We start from the raw sequence: 19,799 nt of genomic DNA on the forward strand, positions 1-19,799 counted from the left end.
AGCACAGACCGACGCCTACATCTTTTGGTCTTTTTTGGGGGGGCGCAGTCCAGACTGGCCTTGATTTCAAGGTCCACGGACAACAATGTTTTGGTCCGGTCCAAATCTTAACCTGTATCTACAATTAACCTGATTTCTAAGTCTGGAAAACAAAGATATCCATACATTTTGTCTTTTCAACTTTTCATTCAGAACCAAAAACAAACCTGATTTCTAAGTCTGAAAAAACTTTTTTTTTTTCAACATCCAGAAAATATGCCTTTTCAACGTGATTTTGCTTACTGGCTCAATTCTAATTTTGTGGGGCAACATTTTTTGCTCTTGCCAAGGCGGCAGAAGGGCTACTACAACCGACTCAGGTCTCATGTTACATGAGCTGAAATAAAAGATTACAGAAATGTTCTATATGTACAAAAAGCTTATTTAAGTTTTTAGGGAGCGTGCAATTGGCATGCTGACTGCAGGAATGTCCACCAGAGCTGTTGCCAGAATATTTCATGTTCAATTCTCTACCATATGCTGCCTCCAACATCGTTTTAAAGAATTTGGCAGTACGCTCAACTGGCCTCACAACCGCAGACCATGTGGAACCACGCCAGCCCAGGACCTCCACATCCGGCTTCTTCACCTGCGGGATCGTCTGAGACCAGCCAGCCAGACAGCGAATAAAACTGAGGAGTATTTCTGTCTGTAATAAAGCCATTTTGTGTGTAAAAACTCATTCTGATTGGCTGGGCCTTGCTCCCAAGTGGGTGGACCTATGCCTTCCCAGGCCCACATATGGCTGTGCCCTTACCAAGTCATGTGAAATACATAGATTAGGGCCTAATGAACTTATTTCAATTGGCAGATTCCCTTATATGAACTGTAACTCTGTAAAATCGTTGAAATTGTTGCGTGTTGCTTATGTGTGTTCAGTGTAGTTTAGTATAAATCAGCTAAAATAAATCCTGCACCACCTGTCAAGAAATAGTTCCACCTACAGTGTATGCTGCGCATATAGTCAGGTGGATGGTTTATTAGCAATTGCGGGTGAACAAACAGCTGACCCGCGCACCACTAGCGAGAATGCCGTGAGAATGTGTGTGAGTGTCTGTGAAGCCTAAAGAGCCTGAGGTCCCGTGAGGCTGCAGAGAGCCCTGAAAGTCAGTGCTGTGAACAAGTGTGCACCATTAGAGCCAAGGCTTTTAGCCTGATCTGTTCTGTTGGCTCAGCACCACTCACCTACTAACTAATCAATAAAGGGGAATAGGACCAAACTTCTCTTCAGGACAGGACTCATACTTACTGTACAGCTAACATTTACATTCACTTTCTGCCTCTATGCACACACACACACACACACACACACACACACACACACACACACACACACACACACACACACACACACACACACACACACACACACACACACACACACACACACACACACACACACACACACACACACACACACACACACACACACACACACACAATTTCTCTCTCTCTCTCGCTTTCATTCTTTGTCAGTCGCACACTCACATATGCACCTCCTGGCCATACAGAATCAGTATGGTATGAAAGCCTGCTTTTCAGAAGTTTCCAAAGAGTTTTGTCCTTACTTGCAGTCCAAGGAAAACCATTTGCTGTATGCCAGTCCCTGTGACCTGTATAATGGTGTCAGAGCAGCTGTTTCAGAATGGGCTTCAGTTGCATAATAACTGGTTTGGAAAACGTCCCATTGATTCGGATTATCATCGTTTGCACCTTGCCATAACCTTTGAAGAGTAGCTCATTCTGAATTCAGATTCTGAACTTCACAAAACAGCACAGTTGGCTACAATGCATGGATGATCAGAAGGTAGATGTTGTCCATTAGGGCTGTCTTTCTGTCAGAAGTATAACCCACATGTGATGTCCATTTAGTATTGGGCTAGACTCTCATTCCAGCAGACACACAGACCCATTAGAAAGGAGGAGCACAGAGACAGACAGACAGTTTGTCTCATAAGAAAGCAGACAGTTTGTCTCATCAGAAAGCAGACCGTTTGTCTTATCAGAAGCAGACAGTTTGTCTCATCAGAAGCAGACAGTTTGTCTCATCAGAAAGCAGACAGTTAGTCTCATCAGAAAGCAGACAGTTTGTCTCATCCGAAAGCAGACAGTTTGTCTTATCAGAAGCAGACAGTTTGTCTCATCAGCTAGACTCAGACAGTAGGAACAATGTGTGGGCGTCTGGTTGTAAGCTCAGCAACATTAACTGATCACCCCAGTCTGTCTGATCTGTGGGTGTGTGTGTGTGTGTGTGTGTGTCTGTGTGTGTCTGATGTCAGCTTTCATGTGTAAACAATGGTGAACCTGCATTAACTAAACGACCCGGCTTTCAGTGTAATCTGTTCCTAGAAAACACCATTAGAGATGATGAAGAGAGGGCCTGCAGTATGTGTGTGTGTGTGTGTGTGTGTGTGTGTGTGTGCGCGTGCGTGCGTGCGTGCGTGCGTGTGTGTGTGTGTGTGTGTGTGGGTTATCTAAGTGTGTGGCCTGCAGTGAGGGAGATGGATGCAGTGAGAGGAATCGCAGCAGGGGACATGTCTCTCCATCTCCAAAGTGTATATAGAAACACAATGCTATCAGCTTCCCACACTATCCGGAGCTCCCTTGTATTGTAATGTGTGTGTGTGTGTGTGTGTGTGTGTGTGTGTGTGTGTGTGTGTGTGTGTGTGTGTGTGTGTGTGTGTGTGTGTGTGTGTGTGTGTGTGTGTGTGTGTGTGTGTGTGTGTGTGTGTGTGTGTGTGTGTGTATGTGCGCGCGTGTGCTTTTTCACGTACGTCTTCCCATATTGTTGTTCACACACACACACGGAGAGAAGAGAGAACCAATTATGGATTGGCTCTATAGCTATATCTCCCACATACAAGACTGAGAGGCACAATGCAGAAACCAATAGAGAGTGGGACCTCCATCTATGACGCCGGTGAGGGTCAATGGGAAGGCTGACCTGTGTGTGTTTGTGTACGGGTGTGAGATTCCTGCTGGCGTCAGTTCCATGTTGGAAATGCTCCAGCCATTTGTATTAGTATTTATTCATTGGCTACTCTTTCCGGGGTCCAAACAAAGCAAAGCACCAACATGATGTATCAAACAACAGATATAACAGTGAACTATGTTTGTACTGAATGAGCTAAAGATAAAACAGTACATCCTATAACATCCCTACATGTCCACAACACAAAATGTTCAGTACCAGCAGACAACAATTACAATGTGTGCGTATGCATGGGTCTGTACCTTTGTGTGTGTCTCTTCACAATCCCTGTTGTTCCATAAGGTGTATTTAAAATTTTAAAAATCAGATTCTACTGCTTGCATCAGTTACCTGATGTGGAATAGAGTTCCATGTAGCCATGGCTCTATGTAGTACTGTGCACCTTCCATAGTCTGTTCTGGACTTGGGGACTGTGAGGAGACCTCTAGTGGCATGTCGTGTGGGGTATGCGTAAGTGTCCGACCTGTGTGCCTGTATTTTAAACAGACAGCTCGGTACATTCAGCTTGTCAACACCTCATACAAAAAACAGTAATGATGAAGTTCATCTCTCTTCCACTTTGAGCCATGAGAGATTGACATGCATGTCATTAATGTTAGCTCTCCGTGTTCTTTTAAGGGCCAGCCGTGCTGCCCTGTTCAGAGCCAACTGCAATTTTCCAAAGTCCCTCTTTGTGGCACCTGACCACACAACTGAACAGTAATCCAGGTGCGACAAAACTAGGGCCTGTAGGACCTGCCTTGTTGATAGTGGTGTTAATAAGGTAGAGTAACGCTTTATTATGGACAGACTTCTCCCCTCTTAGCTACTGTTGTATCAATATGTTTTGACCATGACAGTTTACAATCCAGGGTTACTCCAAGCAGTCTAGTCACCTCAACTTGCTCAATTTCCACATTATTCATTACGAGATGTAGTGAATTATTTGTCCCAATACAATGCTTTTAGTTTTGGAAATATTTATGACTAGTTTATTCCTTGCTATTCATTCCCAAAACTAACTGCAGCTCTTTGTTAAATGTTGCAGTCATTTCAGTCACTGTAGTAGCTGACATGTATAGTGTTGAGTCATCCACATACTGTACATAGACACACTGGCCTTACACAATGCCAGTGGCATGTTGTTAGTAAAGATTGAAAAAAGCAAGGGGCCTAAACAGCTACCCTGGTGAATTCCTGATTCTATCTGGATTACTGTATGTTGGAGAGGCTTCCATTAAAGAACACCTTCTCTGTTCTGTTAGACAGGTAACTCTTTATCCACATGATAGCAGTGGGTGTAAAGCCATAGCACATACGATTTTCCAGCAGCAGACTATGATCGATAAAGTCAAAAGCTGCACTGAAGTCTAACATGCCCCCACAATAATTGTATCATTAATTTCTCTCAGCCAATCATCAGTCATTTGTGTAAGTGCTGTGCTTGTTGAGGGTCCTTCCCTATAAGCGTGCTGAAAGTCTGTTGTCAATTTGTTTACTGTGAAATAGCTTTGTATCTGGTCAAACACTATTTTTCCCAGAAGTTTACTAAGGGTTGATTAACAGGCTGATTGGTTGGCTTTTTGAGCCAGTAAAGGATGTTTTACTATTATTGGGTAGTGGAATGACTTTAATTTCACTCCAGGCCTGAGGGCACACACTTTCTACTAGGCTTAAATTGAAGATGTGGCAAATAGGAGTGGCAATATCGTCCTCAGTAATTTTCCATCCAGAGTGTCAGACCCAGGTGGCTTGTCATTGTTGATGGACAACAATAACTTCTTTCACACTGTCTTTACGGAATTCAAAACTTCAATGCTTGTCTTTCATCATTTGGTCAGATATACTTGGATGTGTAGTGTCAGCGTTTGTTGCTGGCATGTCATCCCTAAGTTTGCTTACCTTGCCAATGAAAAAAGTCATTAAAGTAGTTGGCAATATCAGTGGGCTTTGTGATGAATGAGCCATCTGATTCAATGAATGATGGAGCCGAGTTGGCTTTTCCCCCCCAAAATGTAGTGAAAGGTGCTCCAAAGCTTTTTACTCTCATTCTTTATATCATTTATCTCTGTGTAGTTTATTTTGATTTAGTTTAGTCACGTGACTTTTTTATTTGCAGTACGTTTGCCAATCAGTTGGGCTGCCAGACTTACTTGCCATTCCTTTTGCCACATCCCTCTCAACCGTACAATTTTTCAATTCCTCATCAATCCATGGAGATTTACTCATTTTTACAATAATTTTCATAATGGGTGCGTGCTTATTAGTAACTGGAATAAGCAATTGCATAAATGTGTCAAGTGCAGCATCTGGTTGCTCCTCATTTAACACCATAACCCAGCAAATAATCTTTACATCATCAACATATGAATCACTACAAAACTTCTTGTATGACCTCTTAAACACTATATTAGGCCCAGCATTTGGAAATTGTTTTTTCTAGATATGGTTATTATATCGTGATTACTACATGCTATGGATTTGGATACTGCTTTAAAGCACATTTCTGCAGCATTAGTAAAGATGTGATCAATACTGTATGTGTTGATCATTTAATTCATGTGCTGTTTGTAAATCAAATCAAATCAAATGTAATTATATTGCCCTTCGTACATCCGCTGATATCTCAAAGTGCTGTACAGAAAGCCAGCCTAAAACCCCAAACAGCAAGCAATGCAGGTGTTGAAGCAAATACCCGGATAGGTTGACTGACAACCTGGAACAGGTTCCAGGCACTGGTTACAGTTTGAAATTGTTTCTTGAGTGGGCAGTTTGATGACGTCTCTTCCTACTGAATGCCGTAAGGACTGGTTGAGTTGTAGCTTTCCCACTGCACACTACTTGATTAGCATGCCCTGCTGGGGTACTATGCCGTCCGGAGATGGTTAGGGTTTGAGGGTGGTGTTACTGGCTGTGTCCATGCTTTTGACTTATGACCCTTGACAATACAGTAGCTGAACTGGAGGAGGGGCGGCTGGCTGCAGACATAGGGAGATTCTCAATTGGGTGAAAGTCTGTCCGCTCCTCGACTCCTCTGTCCTCCTCTCCTCCGTGACCTGGAAACCGTTGCGTGGTCGAGTTGTGGAGGAAAGTGTTGATTTGTTAGTAGTTGAACTGAGGTTTGCTGCTCCGGCAGAGGATGCAGAAGTATCCTAGCAGTGGGGTGGCTAGTACGGAAGTGTTTTCAAACCCCCACCCCCCCCGGCAACGTTTCTTGATGCACGAGTGGAGGAGAGTCCAAATTTGGTTTCCACGTTTCCTTTCCGCCCAAGGAGGTGAGCTAAACCAATTGAGAACCCTTGCCTGTGTGTATGTGTGTGTGTGTGTGTGTGTGTGTGTGTAAAAGAGAGAGTGTGTGTGTGTGTGTGTTTGGTGTATCATCATGTATGCTCCACTCCCTCCGGACTAAAACTCGCCCTTCTTTGTACCCCCTCTGTTTCTCTCTTCCTCTCTTCCCTTCTTTCTGTCCTCCATTCACCTCCCCCACTCTTTCATGGGTGCGTGTGTGTGTGCGTGTGTGTGTGTGTAATGAAAAAGCTCACATACTTGCCATCTGTAAAGCATCTATTCTAGGGCTCCGATATGTTGAACAAAGACAGAGGGCCAAATCTGTTCTCCTCAGTCAAACTGTGAGGAAGACAAGAAACAATGTTAGATCGAAGAGAAGTGACAGTCAGTAGATAGATGGCCACACTGCAGGGGAGCATTGAATGTGCTGAAGTCTCTCTTGTTTTTAATGGATCATGGTAAGATTAGCAAGGCAATAGCCCTGTCGGGAGGAGGAGGAGGAGGAGGAAGATAATTGCAAAATTGACATTTTTCTATGGTTATCTAACAGGAAAAATTTACATGGAGAATATGATTTATAAACAATGTTCTTCTTTTACTTTGATCTCAAAAGATACTTTTTACGACGGAGAAAAGAGAATTGAAGGGAACATGTCACATGGCTCATTGTACTGAAGCTGGCATACTGGGTTCTTTGTGTGTGGACCGAGATATTTAATTGAGCCTGAACTAAGAGTGAAGAATTATAATAATTTCACACACACTGAGAAGGACTGTGGATTTACAGAGGCAACTAGCTTTGATGTAGAAACACTTACAAATTGAGCCACACTGAAAAAGCTTTACAGAAGACTAATGTATGCAAACCAGACTACGATAGTGAGATAATCTCTCTCTCTCTCTCTGTCATAAAGAATCAGGCAAAATAGGTCAAACCACTTCCACCTTCACATAACAACCAGTTCACACATTTCCAGGGCCATTGTCATTCCCCGTCTGTGGTCAACGTGACAGTAGAGGGTCAGGGGTTAAAGGTCAGGGGTCAGGGAGATGGATGGGAAGAGAGGGTCATTTAGGGCCTCACCATAGATGAAAGACCACAGCCACACATAAACACATCTTACCGGAAAGGAAGACTTGGGGATGGCGGGACGAGGGAAGGAGATAAGAGATCAAAAAGCGATGATGTAACCAAAAGATGGCAGCCACACATCTCACAGGAAAGACTATCCCAGGCTGAGGCCTGAGGAATGGAGAAGGATAGGAAAAGGCAAAGCTATAACCAGACAAAGATCTTCCGGTCCATAGGATTAAAGAGAACGTCCTGTCCCTGTCCACTCTAGAACACCCCCCTCGCTTCCCATGTCCCACATCACTGGAGAACAGAAAATCCTGTCTAGGGTGGACATGGGTGTTTTTAAAAATTTAGTTGGGGGGGGAGTTACTGTTGAAGGAGGGGGATAGAGGGAACGGTTACTGTTGAGGGAGGGGAGAGATGGGACGGGTACTGTTGAGGGAGGGGGAGAGAGGGAACGGTTACTGTTGAGGGAGGGGAGAGAGGGGACGGTTACTGTTGAGGGAGGGGAGAGAGGGGACGGTTACTGTTGAGGGAGGGGGAGAGAGGGAACGGTTACTGTTGAGGGAGGGCAGAGAGGGACGGTTACTGTTGAGGGAGGGGAGAGAGAGACGGTTACTGTTGAGGGAGGAGAGAGGGGAAGGGTACTGTTGAGGGATGGGGAGAGAGGGGAAGGGTACTGTTGAGGGAGGAGAGAGGGAACGGTTACTGTTGAGGGAGGGGGATAGAGGGAACGGTTACTGTTGAGGGAGGGGAGAGGGGAAGGTTATTGTTGAGGGAGGGGAGAGAGGGAACGGTTACTGTTGAGGGAGGGGAGAGGGGGGACGGTTACTGTTGAGGGAGGGGAGAGGGGGAAGGTTACTGTTGAAGGAGGTGGAGAGAGGGGAAGGTTACTGTTGAGGGAGGGGGAGAGAGGGGAAGGTTACTGTTGAGGGAGGGGGAGAGGGGGGACGGTTACTGTTGAGGGAGGGGAGAGGGGACGGTTACTGTTGAGGGAGGGGAAAGAGGGGACGGTTACTGTTGAGGGAGGGGGAGAGAGGGGACGGTTACTGTTGAGGGAGGGGAGAGAGGGGACGGTTACTGTTGAGGGAGGGGGAAAGAGGGGACGGTTACTGTTGAGGGAGGGGAGAGAGGGGACGGTTACTGTTGAGGGAGGGGGAGAGAGGGGACGGTTACTGTTGAGGGAGGGGGAAAGAGGGGACGGTTACTGTTGAGGGAGGGGAGAGAGGGGACGGTTACTGTTGAGGGAGGGGGAGAGAGGGGACGGTTACTGTTGAGGGAGGGGGAAAGAGGGGACGGTTACTGTTGAGGGAGGGGGAGAGAGGGGACGGTTACTGTTGAGGGAGGGGAAAGAGGGGACGGTTACTGTTGAGGGAGGGGGAGAGAGGGGACGGTTACTGTTGAGGGAGGGGGAAAGAGGGGACGGTTACTGTTGAGGGAGGGGAGAGAGAGGGGAGGGGAGAGAGGGAAGGTTACTGTTGAGGGAGGGGGAAAGAGGGGAGGAGAGAGGAAAGGTTACTGGTTACTGTTGAGGGAGGGGAGAGAGGGGACGGTTACTGTTGAGGGAGGGGGAGAGAGGGGACGGTTACTGTTGAGGGAGGGGAGAGAGGGGACGGTTACTGTTGAGGGAGGGGAGAGAGGGAAGGTTACTGTTGAGGGAGGGGAGAGAGGGAAGGTTACTGTTGAGGGAGATGGGAGAGGGGAAGGTTATTGTTGAGGGAGGGGAGAGAGGGAACGGTTACTGTTGAGGGAGGGGAGAGGGGGACGGTTACTGTTGAGGGAGGGGAGAGAGGGGAAGGTTATTGTTGAGGAGGGGAGAGAGGGAAAGAGGGGACGGTTACTGTTGAGGGGAGGGGGAGAGGGGGACGGTTACTGTTGAGGGAGGGGGAGAGAGGGGAAGGTTAATGTTGAAGGAGGTGGAGAGAGGGAAGGTTACTGTTGAGGGAGATGGGAGAGGGGAAGGTTATTGTTGAGGGAGGGGAGAGAGGGAAGGTTACTGTTGAGGGAGATGGGAGAGGGGAAGGTTATTGTTGAGGAGGGGAGAGAGGGAACGGTTACTGTTGAGGGAGGGGAGGGGGACGGTTACTGTTGAGGGAGGGGAGAGAGGGGAAGGTTACTGTTGAAGGAGGTGGAGAGGGGGAAGGTTACTGTTGAGGGAGGGGAGAGGGGGACGGTTACTGTTGAGGGAGGGGAGAGAGGGGACGGTTACTGTTGAGGGAGGGGAAAGAGGGAACGGTTACTGTTGAGGAGGGGGAGAGGGGGACGGTTACTGTTGAGGGAGGGGAGAGAGGGGAAGGTTACTGTTGAAGGAGGTGGAGAGAGGGGAAGGTTACTGTTGAGGGAGGGGAGAGAGGGGACGGTTACTGTTGAGGGAGGGGAGAGAGGGGACGGTTACTGTTGAGGGAGGGGGAGAGAGGGGACGGTTACTGTTGAGGGAGGGGGAAAGAGGGGACGGTTACTGTTGAGGGAGGGGGAGTGAGGGGACGGTTACTGTTGAGGGAGGGGGAAAGAGGGGACGGTTACTGTTGAGGGAGGGGAGAGAGGGGACTGTTGAGGAGGGGGAAAGAGGGGACGGTACTGTTGAGGGAGGGGGAAAGAGGGGACGGTTACTGTTGAGGGAGGGCAGAGAGGGGACGGTTACTGTTGAAGGAGGGGAGAGAGGGAAGGTTATTGTTGAGGGAGATGGGAGAGGGGAAGGTTATTGTTGAGGGAGGGGAGAGAGGGAACGGTTACTGTTGAGGGAGGGGAGAGGGGGGACGGTTACTGTTGAGGGAGGGGAGAGAGGGGAAGGTTACTGTTGAAGGAGGTGGAGAGAGGGAAGGTTACTGTTGAGGGAGGGGAGAGGGGGACGGTTACTGTTGAGGGAGGGGAGAGAGGGGAAGGTTACTGTTGAGGGAGATGGGAGAGGGAAGGTTATTGTTGAGGGAGGGGAGAGAGGGAAGGTTACTGTTGAGGGAGATGGGAGAGGGGAAGGTTATTGTTGAGGGAGGGGAGAGAGGGAACGGTTACTGTTGAGGGAGGGGGAGAGGGGGGACGGTTACTGTTGAGGGAGGGGGAGAGAGGGGAAGGTTACTGTTGAAGGAGGTGGAGAGAGGGGAAGGTTACTGTTGAGGGAGGGGGAGAGGGGGACGGTTACTGTTGAGGGAGGGGAGAGAGGGGAAGGTTACTGTTGAGGGAGGGGGAGAGAGGGGATGGTTACTGTTGAGGGAGGGGGAGAGAGGGGAAGGTTACTGTTGAGGGAGGGGGAGAGAGGGGATGGTTACTGTTGAGGGAGGGGAGAGAGGGGACGGTTACTGTTGAGGGAGGGGAGAGAGGGGACGGTTACTGTTGAGGGAGGGGGAGAGAGGGGACGGTTACTGTTGAGGGAGGGGAGAGAGGGGACGGTTACTGTTGAGGGAGGGGGAAAGAGGGGACGGTTACTGTTGAGGGAGGGCAGAGAGGGGACGGTTACTGTTGAAGGAGGGGAGAGAGGGACGGTTACTGTTGAGGGAGGGGTTAGAGAGGGGAAGGTTACTGTTGAGAGAGGGAACGGTTACTGTTGAGGGAGGGGAGAGAGGGGAAGGAAACTGTTGAGGGAGGGGAGAGAGGGAACGGTTACTGTTGAGGGAGGGGAGAGGGGAAGGTTACTGTTGAGGGAGATGGGAGAGAGAGGGGACGGTTACTGTTGAGGGAGGGGAGAGAGGGGAAGGTTACTGTTGAGAGAGGGAACGGTTACTGTTGAGGGAGGGGAGAGAGGGGACGGTTACTGTTGAGGGAGGGGAGAGAGGGAACGGTTACTGTTGAGGGAGGGCAGAGAGGGGACGGTTACTGTTGAGGGAGGGGGAGAGAGGAGACGGTTACTGTTGAGGGAGGAGAGAGAGGGAAGGGTACTGTTGAGGGATGGGGAGAGAGGGGAAGGGTACTGTTGAGGGAGGGGAGAGAGGGAACGGTTACTGTTGAGGGAGGGGATAGAGGGAACGGTTACTGTTGAGGGAGGGGAGAGGGGAAGGTTATTGTTGAGGGAGGGGAGAGAGGGAACGGTTACTGTTGAGGGAGGGGGAGAGGGGGGACGGTTACTGTTGAGGGAGGGGGAGAGAGGGGAAGGTTACTGTTGAAGGAGGGGGAGAGAGGGGAAGGTTACTGTTGAGGGAGGGGGAGAGAGGGGAAGGTTACTGTTGAGGGAGGGGAGAGGGGGACGGTTACTGTTGAGGGAGGGGAGAGAGGGACGGTTACTGTTGAGGGAGGGGGAAAGAGGGACGGTTACTGTTGAGGGAGGGGGAGAGAGGGGACGGTTACTGTTGAGGGAGGGGAGAGAGGGGACGGTTACTGTTGAGGGGGGGGGAAAGAGGGGACGGTTACTGTTGAGGGAGGGGGAGAGAGGGGACGGTTACTGTTGAGGGAGGGGGAGAGGGGACGGTTACTGTTGAGGGAGGGGGAAAGAGGGGACGGTTACTGTTGAGGAGGGGAGAGAGGGGACGGTTACTGAGGGAGGGGAGAGGGGAGGGTTGAGGGAGGGGGAAAGAGGGGACGGTTACTGTTGAGGGAGGGGAGAGAGGGGACGGTTACTGTTGAGGGAGGGGAAAGAGGGGACGGTTACTGTTGAGGGAGGGGGAGGGGAGGGAGGGGGAAAGAGGGGACGGTTACTGTTGAGGGAGGGGAGAGGGGACGGTTACTGTTGAGGGAGGGGAGAGAGGGGACGGTTACTGTTGAGGGAGGGGAGAGAGGGGACTGTTGAGGGAGGGGGAGAGAGGGGACGGTTACTGTTGAGGGAGGGGAGAGAGGGAAGGTTACTGTTGAGGGAGGGGGAGAGAGGGAAGGTTACTGTTGAGGGAGATGGGAGAGGGGAAGGTTATTGTTGAGGGAGGGGAGAGAGGGAACGGTTACTGTTGAGGGAGGGGGAGAGGGGGACGGTTACTGTTGAGGGAGGGGGAGAGAGGGGAAGGTTATTGTTGAGGGAGGGGAGAGAGGGAACGGTTACTGTTGAGGGAGGGGGAGAGGGGGGACAGTTACTGTTGAGGGAGGGGGAGAGAGGGGAAGGTTACTGTTGAAGGAGGTGGAGAGAGGGAAGGTTACTGTTGAGGGAGATGGGAGAGGGGAAGGTTATTGTTGAGGGAGGGGAGAGAGGGAAGGTTACTGTTGAGGGAGATGGGAGAGGGGAAGGTTATTGTTGAGGGAGGGGAGAGAGGGAACGGTTACTGTTGAGGGAGGGGGAGAGGGGGGACGGTTACTGTTGAGGGAGGGGGAGAGAGGGGAAGGTTACTGTTGAAGGAGGTGGAGAGAGGGGAAGGTTACTGTTGAGGGAGGGGGAGAGGGGGGACGGTTACTGTTGAGGGAGGGGGAGAGAGGGGACGGTTACTGTTGAGGGAGGGGAAAGAGGGAACGGTTACTGTTGAGGGAGGGGGAGAGGGGGGACGGTTACTGTTGAGGGAGGGGGAGAGAGGGGAAGGTTACTGTTGAAGGAGGTGGAGAGAGGGGAAGGTTACTGTTGAGGGAGGGGGAGAGAGGGGACGGTTACTGTTGAGGGAGGGGAGAGAGGGGACGGTTACTGTTGAGGGAGGGGGAGAGAGGGGACGGTTACTGTTGAGGGAGGGGGAAAGAGGGGACGGTTACTGTTGAGGGAGGGGAGTGAGGGGACGGTTACTGTTGAGGGAGGGGGAAAGAGGGGACGGTTACTGTTGAGGGAGGGGAGAGAGGGGACGGTTACTGTTGAGGGAGGGGGAAAGAGGGGACGGTTACTGTTGAGGGAGGGCAGAGAGGGGACGGTTACTGTTGAAGGAGGGGGAGAGGGGAAGGTTATTGTTGAGGGAGATGGGAGAGGGGAAGGTTATTGTTGAGGGAGGGGAGAGAGGGAACGGTTACTGTTGAGGGAGGGGGAGAGGGGGACGGTTACTGTTGAGGGAGGGGGAGAGAGGGGAAGGTTACTGTTGAAGGAGGTGGAGAGAGGGGGGAAGGTTACTGTTGAGGGAGGGGGAGAGGGGGACGGTTACTGTTGAGGGAGGGGGAGAGAGGGGAAGGTTACTGTTGAGGGAGATGGGAGAGGGGAAGGTTATTGTTGAGGGAGGGGAGAGAGGGAAGGTTACTGTTGAGGGAGAGGGGAGAGGGGAAGGTTATTGTTGAGGGAGGGGAGAGAGGGAACGGTTACTGTTGAGGGAGGGGGAGAGGGGGACGGTTACTGTTGAGGGAGGGGGAGAGGGGGAAGGTTACTGTTGAAGGAGGTGGAGAGAGGGGAAGGTTACTGTTGAGGGAGGGGAGAGGGGGACGGTTACTGTTGAGGGAGGGGAGAGAGGGGAAGGTTACTGTTGAGGGAGGGGAGAGGGGGACGGTTACTGTTGAGGGAGGGGAGAGAGGGGAAGGTTACTGTTGAGGGAGGGGGAGAGAGGGGACGGTTACTGTTGAGGGAGGGGAGAGAGGGGACGGTTACTGTTGAGGGAGGGGGAGAGAGGGGACGGTTACTGTTGAGGGAGGGGGAAAGAGGGGACGGTTACTGTTGAGGGAGGGGAGAGAGGGGACGGTTACTGTTGAGGGAGGGGAAAGAGGGGACGGTTACTGTTGAGGGAGGGCAGAGAGGGGACGGTTACTGTTGAAGGAGGGGGAGAGAGGGACGGTTACTGTTGAGGGAGGGGAGAGAGGGGAAGGTTACTGTTGAGAGAGGGAACGGTTACTGTTGAGGGAGGGGAGAGAGGGGAAGGAAACTGTTGAGGGAGGGGGAGAGAGGGAACGGTTACTGTTGAGGGAGGGGAGAGAGGGGAAGGTTACTGTTGAGGGAGATGGGAGAGAGAGGGGACGGTTACTGTTGAGGGAGGGGAGAGAGGGGAAGGTTACTGTTGAGAGAGGGAACGGTTACTGTTGAGGGAGGGGAGAGAGGGGAAGGAAACTGTTGAGGGAGGGGGAGAGAGGGAACGGTTACTGTTGAGGGAGGGGAGAGAGGGGAAGGTTACTGTTGAGGGAGGGGGAGAGGGGGGACGGTTAATGTTGAGGGAGGGGAGAGAGGGAACGGTTACTGTTGAGGGAGGGGATAGAGGGGAAGGTTATTGTTGAGGGAGGGGAGAGAGGGAACGGTTACTGTTGAGGGAGGGGGAGAGGGGGACGGTTACTGTTGAGGGAGGGGAGAGAGGGGAAGGTTACTGTTGAAGGAGGTGGAGAGAGGGAAGGTTACTGTTGAGGGAGATGGGAGAGAGAGGGGACGGTTACTGTTGAGGAGGGGGAGAGAGGGAAGGTTACTGTTGAGGGAGATGGGAGAGAGAGGGGACGGTTACTGTTGAGGAGGGGGAGAGAGGGAAGGTTACTGTTGAGGGAGATGGGAGAGAGAGGGGACGGTTACTGATGAGGGAGGGGAGAGAGGGGAAGGTTACTGTTGAGAGAGGTGGAGAGAGGGGAAGGTTACTGTTGAGGGAGGGGGAGAGAGAGGGGACGGTTACTGTTGAGGAGGGGGAGAGAGGGAAGGTTACTGTTGAGGGAGATGGGAGAGAGAGGGGACGGTTACTGTTGAGGAGGGGGAGAGAGGGAAGGTTACTGTTGAGGGAGATGGGAGAGAGAGGGGACGGTTACTGATGAGGGAGGTGGAGAGAGGGGAAGGTTACTGTTGAGGGAGATGGGAGAGAGAGGGGACGGTTACTGTTGAGGAGGGGGAGAGAGGGAAGGTTACTGTTGAGGGAGATGGGAGAGAGGGGACGGTTACTGATGAGGGAGGGGAGAGAGGGGAAGGTTACTGTTGAGAGAGGTGGAGAGTGGGGAAGGTTACTGTTGAGGGAGATGGGAGAGAGAGGGGACGGTTACTGTTGAGGAGGGGGAGAGAGGGAAGGTTACTGTTGAGGGAGATGGGAGAGAGAGGGGACGGTTACTGATGAGGGAGGGGAGAGAGGGGAAGGTTACTGTTGAGAGAGGGAACGGTTACTGTTGAGGGAGGGGAGAGAGGGGAAGGTTACTGTTGAAGGAGATGGGAGAGAGAGGGGACGGTTACTGATGAGGGAGGGGAGAGAGGGGAAGGTTACTGTTGAGAGAGGGAACGGTTACTGTTGAGGGAGGGGAGAGAGGGGAAGGTTACTGTTGAGAGAGGGAACGGTTACTGTTGAGGGAGGGGAGAGAGGGGAAGGTTACTGTTGAGGGAGGGGAGAGATCTATGGTTATCTAGCTCTATGGTTATCAAGCTCTTGGGTTATCCAGCTCTGGGGTTATCTAGCTCGATGGTTATCCAGCTCTGGGGTTATCCAGCTCTGGGGTTATCTAATTCTATGGTTATCTAGCTCTATGTTTATCCAGCTCTATGGTTATCCAGCTCTTGGGTTATCCAGCTCTGGGGTTATCTAGCTCTACGGTTATCCAGCTCTATGGTTATCCAGCTCTACGGTTATCCAGCTCTACGGTTATCTAGCTCTACGGTTATCCAGCTCTATGTTAATCTAACTCTATGGTTATCTAGCTCTATGGTTATCCAGCTCTATGGTTATCTAGCTCTATGGTTATCCAGCTCTATGGTTACCCAGCTCTATGGTTATCCAGCTCTATGGTTATCCAGCTCTATGGTTATCCAGCTCTATGGTTATCCAGCTCTATGGTTATCTAGCTCTATGGTTATCCAGCTCTATGGTTATCTAGCTCTATGGTTATCCAGCTCTATGGTTATCCAGCTCTATGGTTATCCAGCCCTATGGTTATCCAGCTCTATGGTGATCTAGCTCTATGGTTATTTAGCTCTATGGTTATCCAGCTCTGGGGTTATCCAGCTCTGGGGTTATCTAGCTCTATGGTTATCCAGCTCTATGGTTATCCAGCTCTGGGGTTATCCAGCTCTGGGGTTATCTAGCTCTACGGTTATCCAGCTCTGGGGTTATCCAGCTCTATGGTTATCTAGCTCTATGGTTATCCAGCTCTATGGTTATCCAGCTCTATGGTTATCCAGCTCTATGGTTATCTAGCTCTGGGGTTATCCAGCTCTGGGGTTATCCAGCTCTGGGGTTATCCAGCTCTATGGTTATCTAGCTCTATGGTTATCCAGCTCTATGGTTATCCAGCTCTGGGGTTATCCAGCTCTGGGGTTATCTAGCTCTACGGTTATCCAGCTCTATGGTTATCCAGCTCTACGGTTATCTAGCTCTATGGTTATCCAGCTCTATGTTAATCTAACTCTATGGTTATCTAGCTCTATGGTTATCCAGCTCTATGGTTATCTAGCTCTATGGTTATCCAGCTCTATGGTTACCCAGCTCTATGGTTATCCAGCTCTATGGTTATCCAGCTCTAGGGTTATCTAGCTCTATGGTTATCCAGCTCTATGGTTATCTAGCTCTATGGTTATCCGGCTCTATGGTTATCCAGCTCTAGGGTTATCTAGCTCTATGGTTATCCAGCTCTATGGTTATCTAGCTCTATGGTTATCCGGCTCTATGGTTATCCAGCTCTATGGTTATCCAGCTCTATGGTTATCCAGCTCTATGGTTATCTAGCTCTATGGTTATCTAGCTCTATGGTTATCCAGCTCTGGGGTTATCCAGCTCTGGGGTTATCTAGCTCTATGGTTATCTAGCTCTATGGTTATCCAGCTCTGGGGTTATCCAGCTCTGGGGTTATCCAGCTCTATGGTTATCTAGCTCTATGGTTATCCAGCTCTATGGTTATCCAGCTCTGGGGTTATCCAGCTCTGGGGTTATCTAGCTCTACGGTTATCCAGCTCTGGGGTTATCCAGCTCTATGGTTATCTAGCTCTATGGTTATCTAGCTCTATGGTTATCCAGCTCTGGGGTTATCCAGCTCTGGGGTTATCCAGCTCTATGGTTATCTAGCTCTACGGTCATCCAGCTCTATGGTTATCTAGCTCTATGGTTATCCAGCTCTATGGTTATCTAGCTCTATGGTTATCTAGCTCTATGGTTATCCAGCTCTGGGGTTATCCAGCTCTGGGGTTATCCAGCTCTATGGTTATCTAGCTCTACGGTCATCCAGCTCTATGGTTATCTAGCTCTATGGTTATCCAGCTCTATGGTTATCCATCTCTATGGTTATCCAGCTCTATGGTTATCGAGCTCTATGGTTATCTAGCTCTATGTTAATCTAACTCTATGGTTATCCAGCTCTATGGTTATCTAGCTCTATGGTTATCCAGCTCTATGGTTATCCAGCTCTATGGTTATCTAGCTCTATGGTTATCTAGCTTTATGGTTATCTAGCTCTATGGTTATCCAGCTCTATGGTTATCCAGCTCTATGGTTATCCAGCTCTATGCTTATCTAGCTCTATGGTTATCCAGCTCTATGGTTATCTAGCTCTATGGTTATCTAGCTCTATGGTTATCTAGCTCTATGGTTATCCAGCTCTATGGTTATCTAGCTCTATGGTTATCTAGCTTTATGGTTATCTAGCTCTATGGTTATCCAGCTCTATGGTTATCCAGCTCTATGGTTATCCAGCTCTATGCTTATCTAGCTCTATGGTTATCCAGCTCTATGGTTATCTAGCTCTATGGTTATCTAGCTCTATGGTTATCTAGCTCTATGGTTATCCAGTACTTAGCTAGCTGGATTTATCCCTCCAAACTTCGACTCCCGTCTCTGTCTTCTATTGATTTAGTTGTGGTTAGCGGTGGTTCAACATCTGTCCCTGCATATGTGTGTCTGCTGCTGCCTTTGCCTTAGTTAAATTCCCATCCATCAATAAGGAGACCTGAGAAATCCCTGTGGTTGACTTAGAGAGCATATCATTCATTCACGAGCCCTGACTTCTCTTGACCGGTTATGTAACCTTTGCCCCCCTCCATCTCTGTCTTTCTCTCTCCCTCCAACTACTCTGATGCCACTTCTCTCCAGCTGATCCTGTGCTGCTTCCAACCGTGTCAAAATCAAATCAAATCAAATCAGATTTTTCACATGCGCCGAATACAACAGGTGTAGACTCACAGTGAAATGCTTACTTACAAGCCCCTAACCAACAATGCAGTTAAGTTTTTTTTAAAGATAAGTAAAAAATAAAAATAAAAATAAATTTAAGAGCAGCAGTAAAATAACAGTAGAGAGGTTATATACAGGGGGTACCGGTACAGAGTCAATGTGTGGGGGTGTAGGTTAGTAAGGTAATTGAGGTAATATGTACATATTACATATATATATAATATGTACATAAAAGGGGGGACAATGCAAATAGTCTTATGGCTTGGGGGTAGAAGCTGTTCAGAAGCCTCTTGGACCTAGACTTGTGTGTGGTTGTTTGAGTATGAGGTTGGATATTGTGGTGGCAAATCATTCAGTTTCCGTTTTTAAAAAATTGACAATTAAGTATCTATTCAATTCTTCCTCCCACTGTCCTTCTTTAAATGTCTCTCTCTCTTTCCCTCCTTTCTGTCTCTCTCTCTTTCCCTCCTTTCTGTCTCTCTCTCTTTCCCTCCTTTCTGTCTCTCTCTCTTTCCCTCCTTTCTGTCTCTCTCTCTTTCCCTCCTTTCTGTCTCTCTCCAGACTCATACTCAGCGGCGGGCAGCGAGGGTAGTATCTCCACCTCCGTGGCGTCCCTGCCCCCGACCCTGACGGCGTCCATTAGCTCCGCCCCCAACTCCCCGGGCTCGCGGCGTTCCGTCAGCACCCTGAAGAGGTGGCTGACCAATCCCGTCCGCAAGCTGAGCGCCGGGGCCGTCAACATCTCCACCAGCACCAAGGGGGAGCGGCAGGACAGGAAGTTGGATGGGGGAAGCAAGCCCCCTCCTCCTATTCCACCCCCACGCCACAGTCATGGCCTGGGCCTGGGCCTGGGAGGGCTGGGATCAGAGGACCACCTCACCACTGTACTACCCATCACACACACAGAGATGGTGAGTGGAGAGGCGTTGCTAAGCACCAGTGTTCAGGATACAGTGTCGACTAGGGTACATAGACCTACATACATAGCGGTGGAGGTTTCTGAGGGGAGGGCAGCTCATAATAATGTCTGGAACGGAGGAAATGGAACGGCACCAAGCCATGTGTTTGATGGATTTGACACCATTCCACCTACTCCGCTCCAGCCGTTACCGCGAGCCTGTCCTCCCCAACTGAGATGCCACCAACCTCCTGTGACACATACAGGTATGTACATATGTCATATATGGACAATGGCAAGTGACAGATTTGAAATGTGCCTCCTCAAGAGTAAACTCATCCGTATACTCTGTAAAATTGCCGCAGTGTTCTACATACAGTAGCTAAATATACATATATCATATCACAAGATAGCATAGGCTTATGAACAGGCTCAAGAGCAAATAGACGAATGATTGTTTAGTACAGGTGCCTGTCAAACACAGATCTACAACTCTTCCCGTGTAAATATATAGCGGTGCCAGCTTCCCCATAGATAAACAGTATGGTTCATCTCTACTTAGCTTCCCTGACCACAGCCTATTGACAGTACAATGCCTCGCCTATGAATACTATGAATGACTACTGCGTTGTAAACACACGGACAGTGGGATAGCTATGGCAGGGGTGA

At 49.8% G+C, this 19,799-nt stretch overlaps 1 protein-coding gene across 5 annotated transcripts in view; it reads left to right on the forward strand.

Annotated features, from left to right (window-relative positions):
• The window catches only part of arhgef25a (Rho guanine nucleotide exchange factor (GEF) 25a), a 144,053-nt gene that overhangs the window by 66,057 nt on the left and 58,197 nt on the right, over positions 1-19,799 (forward strand). For all 5 annotated transcript variants that reach the window (XM_035739246.2, XM_035739248.2, XM_035739244.2 and 2 more), the window contains one exon: positions 18,794-19,143. In XM_035739246.2, coding sequence (XP_035595139.1) covers positions 18,794-19,143 — 350 coding nt within the window. The remainder of the gene's footprint in view (positions 1-18,793; positions 19,144-19,799) is intronic.

Source organism: Oncorhynchus keta, chromosome 27, assembly GCF_023373465.1.
Source record: "Oncorhynchus keta strain PuntledgeMale-10-30-2019 chromosome 27, Oket_V2, whole genome shotgun sequence".
Classification (NCBI taxonomy): domain Eukaryota; kingdom Metazoa; phylum Chordata; class Actinopteri; order Salmoniformes; family Salmonidae; genus Oncorhynchus; species Oncorhynchus keta.